Below are 8666 nucleotides of genomic sequence, written 5' to 3'. Positions count from 1 at the left end.
ACCTTCCAACCTCCAATCTCCTGGACCTTCCCCTGTTTCTTGCACCTGAAAAGAGTTTCTGATGTCTCCCCAGTTGGGCTGGAATGTCCTGGGGTTTTTTTGCTTTTTGCTTTTTTTTTTTTTTGGCATGTCTAGCATTTGTGGAAAAAGATGCCCTAACCAGCTTTAGAAGGCACAGAACTAGCTTTTGAAAGTGGAATAAGTTCTGCTGGCTCAGAAGGATCTCAGTATTTTGCAGATCATTTTGCTCTCAATGGTCCTTAAAGAAGCATTTGCCTAGCTATCCCAGCCTCCTGCAGGAGAAGGGAACTGCCCTGACATTAAGGCCATGTGAGTGGGTGGAATTACAGGGGTGACCGTTCAAGCCAATCCAGACAAGGAATCATTAACCGGTTGGAGGAACCAGAGCCACAAAGAGTGAGTGCTGTGACTAGGGCTGGATCTCCATTGTTCATGAATTTACTGAGTGCCTACTCTGTGCTAAGGCACTGTTTTTAAGCACTGGAGACCAAAATAAAAATTGAGATGACTTTTGCCCTCAGGGTTTAATATAGTGGCTCTTAAGTCAGGATTAGAGCAGGGGTTGGCAAACTATAGCCCAGGCAGGCCGTTTTGTCAATAAAGTTTTATTGGAACGCCAGCCATGCTCATTCGTTTAGGTATCAGTCACCGATGTTTCTGCACTACAACAGCAGGGCTAAGTACTTGCAACAGAGACCATATGGCCCGCAAAGCCTAAAATATTTACTATCTGGCCCTTTACAAAAAAGTTGTCGATCCCTGTGTTAGAGGAAAGCACTGACATATAACTAAGAAATGAGACAGGTAGCCAGGGAACATAAATGATTTGCATAATAAAATCTCAAAGAGCAAGGAGGCTGGTTGAACTAACAAAAGCATGAATTTTATGAGGCTTGACACCTTTGAAGAGATAAGTCAAAATAAAGTTGCTCCTAACTTACATTTAACAAATGCAAATTAACTATATGGACTGGTTTAAAACACGCAAACAACTTAAGACAAGCCAACTACTTGATCTGTGCAAACAGAAAAAGGGTGATCAGTTCCAACTTCTAAAGGAAACTGGTTGTGATGAGTCCAAATACAAAAACAGGGATACTGTCATTTACAGGTGCTCTAAAGGATTTTTCAAGGGTAATTTCGACTCTGCTTGATTTTTCCTTTAGGGCACACACTGAACTTTGGAACCTAATGCATGCACAGGGTCATGACTTCACAGTACTTAACACTAACATGCTAAAGGACCTGTCTCAATGAACAGGTAAGAATGGTTTGTATGGAAATTCCCTGGAGGTCCAGTGGTTAGGACCCTGAGCTTCCACTGCAGGAGGAACCGGATTCAATCCCTGGTTGGGGAACTAAGTTCCCACAAGCCGAGTGGTGCGGCCAAAAAAAAAAAAAAGAATGGTTTGTATGTTACACTCTGTTTTTTTTATGTTTTCATTTTTAAACAAAGGAAGAGAGGCTGCTTTAGCACTTGGGGTTGATCAAAGCAGTCTGTTTTCTTTGCTATTTGAAACACCAACTAAAATCAAACTGGTGTTAAATCTGAATTCCTTCTAAAGAGAATGCTCATTAAATACAGATAGCCATAGCCTGGTCCTGGGGAAACCACTGGAATTAATGAGTGTTTACAGTTCTTGCCCTTTCATTCTCCAACAGCTTAGACAAATCTCAAGGGACTGCTGCTGAAAGCATCCTGCTGCAAATAACAAGAAAATCACCAAGCTTCAAGCAGAAAATGCCAAGGACAGGGGTTGGGGAGCAGATTCTTCATAAGAACACCAGGTGCTAAGAAAATACGGAGGAATACGGTACCAAGAGTACTTCAGTATATTGTGGATGCTGCCATTGAGATGCAGGGTACATGTCCGCTTGGAGGACAGGCTCCAACTTTCCAAGCCACTGTCCTTACATGTAAAAGCTCTGAGGTGCGCCCAAAAAGGTGCATAGTAGCTGATGGAGGAGTTAGAGGTAGTAAAAGTGTGCATATAGAAATCAAACCTGTTTTGTAAAGCCCACTGTAGACAGCATGCTTCAGAATGGAATTTGGCTGTATTCCAGAAAATAAGCTGCATTTCAGGAAGGACATTAAACTAAAAGATTAGAAAACATGGGAATTCCCTGGTGGGCCTGTGGTTAGGACACAGCACTTTCACTGCTGAGGGCCCGGGTTCAATTCCTGGTTGGGGAACTAAGATCCCCCCAAAAAAGAAAAGAGTGTGCGGGTCCTCCCCCATGACAGAAGGGGGCCTGGGTGATGTACAGTCTCACATCCACCAAAAAATGCCAGCACACTTCCAAATGCTCTGAGAAAGAAGGCTTTGCACAAAGTCATGACACTACACACCCCATGGAAAGTTAATGTGCAGCTCTACTGTACCCCATCGCATCCTGACTCAGGAAACACAGGCTCTGTGGGCCTGAGATTTCAGCCCAGCCTGAAAAGGCTGATGAGAAAAGCCTTAGTATTTTCCATCCAGGGGAGAAAAGATACATTTTCTTACATCTCATGACAAAAAACAACAACAACAAAACACAGAAGAAGAATCTCAAAGAGATATGTTGGTTCATTAGGCTGCTTTTTCAATCCCCCTCCCCCAAAATGCTGCCCTAGGGGACAGCTGCAGTGTCTCCACTGGTAGCAAAGACATTTTCAAGAGTCAACAATAAAATACAAAAGTAGATTTACAACACACTAAAAATATTTGCCTCCTCCGGCCCCAAAACAACCCTAAATAAGCAAAGAAGTCTTTTTCTTTCCCCCACTCCTAGCCCTTTAGCTTGGGACTGGCTGGCAGTGGTTTTTCCAGCAAGTTATTCCTCCATCTGTGCCCAGGCCCCCTCGGCTTTCTCGTAGTACTGGTTGGCCAGCCGGCCCTTCATGGCTTCCATTGCTGCCTCGGCTGCCTTGGTGTACAAGTCGCCTGAAAGAAAGTAAAGTGGGACACAAAGAGGTGAAGCACCTGTTATTTTTGCCACCCAGTGTCCCCGACCCCCTCTCTAGAAGATCACCCTGAGGTTACCCTTTCTTGCCTCTCCTTCCACATAACCTGGGTGGGGCTCTGGGTGGGCATGTGATTCAAGCCTGGACAATCAAAGCACTTCCCCATTCCCCACCAGGCCACAGGGACTGGTCCACATTTAGGCACAGCCAATCAGAGTAAGCCATCTCAATAAGCACAGTGATTGGTTTAGGGATGGGTAGGTGATTCCAACTGAGCCAATGAGAATCAGGCTGAGGGCTTTTACAGGGCAAATTGGGAATATATGAACGTAGAAAAGATAAAGTATAAGAAATAAAAATTACGAACAACCTCATGTCAGTTCTGGACAGGTTTTGCCACCAAACGAATTTGTGCAAAACATATAAAAACACTTGGTTTTCAGAGCTTTTTGGATTTAGAAGTTTCAAATAAAGGATTGTAGAGTTGCAGTATTATTTGCTTGATTTTGTTACACCACCTTAAAGAAAAACTTTTAAACTTAGCCTCATCCTATACCTGTGAAATCAGGAGTTCAGTATGTCTATCATGTTATTTAAAAAAATACATATAGGGACTTCCCTGGTGGTGCAGTGGTTAAGAATCCACCTGCCAATGCAGGGAACACGGGTTCGATCCCTGGTCCGGGGAGATCCCACATGCCGCGGAGCAACTAAGCCCATGCACAACTACCGAGCCAGCATTCTAGAGCCCGCGAGCCACAACTACTGAGCCTGCACACCACAACTACTGAAGTCCACGCACCCTAGAGCTCGCACACCACAACTACTGAGCCCGCGTGCTGCAACTACTGAAGCCTGCGTCAACAGAGCCTGTGCTCTGCAACAAGAGAAGCCACCGCAATGAGAAGCCCACACGCTGCAAGGAAGAGTAGCCCCCACTCATCGCAACTAGAGAAAGCCCGCATGCAGCAACGAAGACCCAATGCAGCCCCAAAATAAAAAAAATAAAAAAATAAATACACATATATATATATATATTTCATATATATATAAAAGTGTGAATCAACTGATGAATGTATAAACAAAATGTAGTATCTATACAATAGAATATTATTCAGCAATAAAAAGGAATAAAGGACTGATACATGCTACAACATGAATGAACCTTGAAAGAAGCCAAGACACAAAAGGTCACCTATTATACGATCCCATTTATATGAAATGACCAGAATAAGTAAATCTATAAAGATGAAAAGTAGGTTAGTGGTTGCCAGGGAGGGAGGGAGGGGGAAATAGGGAGTCGCTGCTAACAGGTACCAGGTTTCATTCTGGTGTGAGGGAAATGTTCTGGAATTAGGTAGTGCTGATGATGGCATAATACTGTGAATATACTAAAAACCACTGAACTTTACACTTTAAAATGTTGAATTTTGGGCTTCCCTGGTGGCGCAGTGGTTAAGAATCTGCCTGCCAATGCAGGGGACACGGGTTCGAGCCCTGGTCTGGGAAGATCCCACATGCCGCGGAGCAACTGGGCCCGTGAGCCACAACTACTGAGCCTGAGCGTCTGGAGCCTCTGCTCCGCAACAAGAGAGGCTGCGATAGTGAGAGGCCCGCGCACCGCGATGAAGAGTGGCCCCCACTCGCCGCAACTGGAGAAAGCCCTCGCACAGAAACGAAGACCCAACACAGCCAAAAATAAAAATAATAAATAAATAATAAATTAAAAAATTTAAAAAAAAATGTTGAATTTTATGTTATGAAAATGTCAGCTCAATTTGCGAATTACAAACAAACCTCCCAAACTCCTAATATTTGACTATTAAAATAAAAATGTTCGTCTGCATACCAACTGCATGAAGCCCCCTTCTAAGCCAGCATCATATGGGTATCCAGCCTGGCAAAAATACAGGGCCAGTACAAATCTTTCTCCCAACCAGAACTGAAAGAAGAGACTCAGTCTTGCATGTTGTTGTAATTCCCAGCGAGACAGGAATTATGTCTCTCACTGTCTAGCACTGTCCCACCCCAGGGGCAGGTCTACCAGGCCCTACCTGATCTCTGCGGGTTCTTCTCCAGCCCGCAGCCGCCTGTGAACAGCATCTCTGCCTCCCTGGCCAGAAGCAGATACCGGGGCTCATCTTGCATCCCATCATACTCCCCACCTTCATCACAGTCAGTTGTCTCCAGGGCAGTGTTGTACCAGAGTAGAGCCTCTGGCCAGCTTTGGGACCTTGCCAAGAGATACAGAGGAAAAGAGGGAAGTTACCATAGCAACAGGGCAGGAAGGAGGAGGACCATCAGCAAGAAGGGTAAGTCAGGAATCCCAATGGGGCCACCACCTATGATTCAGGACGCATAGTACCCAATGCCACCACATCTAAAGGGTGTCACTCACATTGTAGATTTACATACTTATGACAATAGTGGTCAAGCATTTTCCCTAAAAAAAATTGGTATAGTACAACAATTTTCCAACAGATGGAAGTAGAGCATCTTGAGGAAGGGGAACACTTTCCTCATTTGCACAAAATCACCCTATGGGAATTCCCTGGTGGTGCAGTGATTAGGACTCAGCGCTTTCACTGCTGTGGCCCGGGTTCAGTCTCTGGTCATGGAACTAAGGTCCTGAAAGCCGCACGGTGAGGCAAAAAAAAAAAAAAAAAAAAAAAAATCACCGTATGGGTGATTTTTGCATTAGCAGTGGCTGGTATCCCAGCCAATTTGCCCTATGACTCACACAGGAGAGAAGGTGGGTGGGGGACTCTTTGTCGAGGCCTCCAGAGCCTTCTCACAGCAGTCATTCAGCCCCATCTTTTGCTCTGCCTCTTCTGGCCAGCTCTGGTTCTACTCCAGCAAATGCAGAGTTTACCCGGAATAGCTGACTTCCCCCTTCTGGCTCTGCCCTCTACCCTCAACTCTTTCTCCTACTGCAGCACATGAATGGCCAAACCACCAAGGGCGTATGCTGAATTCAAGTTCCAGCTGAATCTGAACAATACAAAATAAAGAGCAAACAGGGCAGTGGGCTCTTTTCCTTGGGGTGTACTAATGTATATTACCAAACATGTGAGTAACTATTTAGAGTACATCAGGAACAAGCAAAGAGAGACACAGATAAGAAGGTCTATGGGCCTCATGAAATGTTCCAGGAGCAACAGCTATATATTTATGGACCTGGCTCTACCCTCCAGTCTTAGCTCCTGTCAACCTCCTCCCATGCCAGGCTCGCTGGGTCACGTTCTCCTCCCCGAACGTGCCAGCTCCTGTCTGCTCCTTGGCTTTTGTACCTGTTGCTCCCTCTGCTTAGAACGTCCTTCCTTCAACTCTTCCCATACCTGGCTCCTCATCTCTCCAACCTCAGCTCAACTTCTTCAGAAATGCTGTCCCCAAACACCCTATTTCTTATAATCACCTCAATCTGTAATTCTCCTGTTTACTTATTTACTTGCTTATTATGGTTTCCCTGACTAGAACATAAGCCCCAAAAAGGTCAGGACCTTGTCTGTTCTATTCACTGCTGCATTCCCAGGGCCTGGCAAACAGCACAGCCTCTCTAAATGTCTGTTGAAGTGTCTGGCTAGGATGGTGTCAGGAGATAACTTCCCTTTTTTATAAAATAAAATGGAGTCCAGGTTATTTGAAAGTTACTGGTGACACACCCAAAAAACCAGGGTTTTAACAGTGGATTGGAAGCCACTAAACTAGATGATCTCACTTCTTTCAGCTTTGACCCTCCCCAGCCTTGAAGGGCAAGGCAGAATCCCCCCAACACATTAAATGTAGATGAAGGGAAAGGGCCTACTCTCTCCCCACCCACCCCTACCCAACTCTGCACCCAGCGGTTAGCATGTCTACCCTGCCTTGGAATTTCCAATGACTTTTCCTTGTCCTATGAGATGGTAACTTCTAACGGGGTCAAAACCCCTTAAAATGCAAATAGCTGACCCTCAATTAATGCTCCCTGAATGGAAGAGGCTGGAGCTGGTTGGAATGAGGAAGAAGAGTAAGAAAAAGACTATAGCAGAAGCTATAGAAGAAAATCTTGATAGATTTAACTACAAAATATTAAAAACCAGCATGTCCCCAGACCCAATAAACAATGGTCATTGTGTGGCACATGTGCCATCCCCTGCCCCCCCAAATCTATGATAGCCATCTCTCTTTTTTTTTGGCCACACCTTGTGGCATGCAGAACTTCCCACACCAAGGATCGAACCCATGCTCCCTGCAGTGGAAGTGCGGAGTCTTAACCAAAGGACCACCAGGGAAGCCTTTTTTTTTTTTTTAATTTAACACTACCTTTTTTTTTTGGGTAGCCATCTCAGAAAATTTTTTTAAAGCCAACTCATATACCAGAGTTAACAGTCTTAACATATTAAAATTTTTTACACGGAATTCCCTGGTGGTCCAGTGGTTAGGACTCCACGCTTCCACAGCAGGGGGGCATGGGTTCAATCCCTGGTTGGGGAACTAAGATCCTGCATGCCACACGGTGGGGAAGGGGGGTAATATATATATATATATATATATATAATATATATATAATTCTTACAAATCAAAAACAAAAAACCTATTGTCTCAAATTAAAAAGAGAAAGTAGACAGAGGACATAAGGAGAAAACACATACAGCAAAGATTTTTTTTAAGGGCCTCAGATACAGATATTCAATGCCCAGCTCCAGCTCCCCACACCCATGCGGTGGTGCTTCCCCACTGCACTCAATGGGCACCACAGATGTTGGCATTTGATCGGACACAATTGTGTCGTGTCTGTTTTGTTTACCTCCCCTCCATGCCAGTGTAATTCTGAGTCCCCTAAGAAGCAGGCTAATGTACAGTCCACTGGAGGAGAGGTGAAAAGACCTAAGTTTTGGCTCCACTACTTACTGGCTACTTGACTATGGACAAGCCCCTTCACTTCTCAGAACTACAGTTTACTCATCCATAAAATAAGCCCCCAAATGCCTGCCCTGTCTGTGTCAAAGAGATGTGTTGGTTCATTCATTCAAACAACTACTGAGCCAGGCCCCGCACTAAGCACTGGGACTGAAGAGATGCAGGAGACCCAATTCTAGTTCTCAGTGAAATAAAATCACAGATATGAAAGTGCATCCAAATATAGGGGAGCATTACTGTTACAACGCAGTAGGTAGCTGACAAATGTTTGCATGACATGTAATTCAGGCAGGATGTCATGTAACCAGACGTTTTAGACTCTGAGAGCTTGATACGACAGACCCACAGCCCTGACTTTCCTTCTAAACCCAGTGAGAGGGACATGAACACTTGACCCACAGAGGAGGGAATTGCCAAACTGCCCCAGTCCTGGAGGTTTAGACAATGAATGAGCCCACCCTGCTCCCTGCGCCTGAGGACAACAGGGGGAAGCAGAGATCCACTGGGAGCCACAGAGGGTGAGCAATGGGTCCCACTAAGAGTTCAATTCCCCCAACCGTCCTCTGCTCCTGGATTTCTGGGACCTCCCACTGGCCAAGCCAAAGAGCCGAGATGAAGCTGCCATTCTCCCGTCTTCCCACCGCAGAACCCAGTCCTGGCATCTCTGCCAGAGGGATAACCGAAAAGCTGTTGACACCTGCAGGGTTGTAGCCATCAGGAGTCTTAAAACCACTCTGGAAAACTCACACCAGGCTTGAACTCCCCTGGAGCTTGCTTCCTTCCCTCCCCTCCCTCTCAG

General features: G+C 45.3%; 1 protein-coding gene across 1 annotated transcript in view; it reads right to left on the bottom strand.

Moving 5' to 3' along the window:
• Positions 1 to 2573: 2573 nt before the first annotated feature.
• The window catches only part of EEF2K (eukaryotic elongation factor 2 kinase), a 57984-nt gene continuing 51891 nt past the window's right edge, over positions 2574 to 8666 (bottom strand). Inside the window, exons 17-18 of the mRNA XM_068565515.1 lie at positions 5023 to 5201; positions 2574 to 2948 (exon numbers count right to left, since the gene is read on the bottom strand). Of these exons, the coding sequence (XP_068421616.1) occupies positions 2839 to 2948; positions 5023 to 5201 (289 nt within the window). The 3' untranslated portion in view covers positions 2574 to 2838. The remainder of the gene's footprint in view (positions 2949 to 5022; positions 5202 to 8666) is intronic.

Source organism: Eschrichtius robustus, chromosome 16 (assembly GCF_028021215.1).
Source record: "Eschrichtius robustus isolate mEscRob2 chromosome 16, mEscRob2.pri, whole genome shotgun sequence".
Classification (NCBI taxonomy): Eukaryota; Metazoa; Chordata; class Mammalia; order Artiodactyla; family Eschrichtiidae; genus Eschrichtius; species Eschrichtius robustus.
Note: the sequence above shows the minus strand (reverse complement) of the source record. Positions and strands in the feature narration are given on the sequence as shown.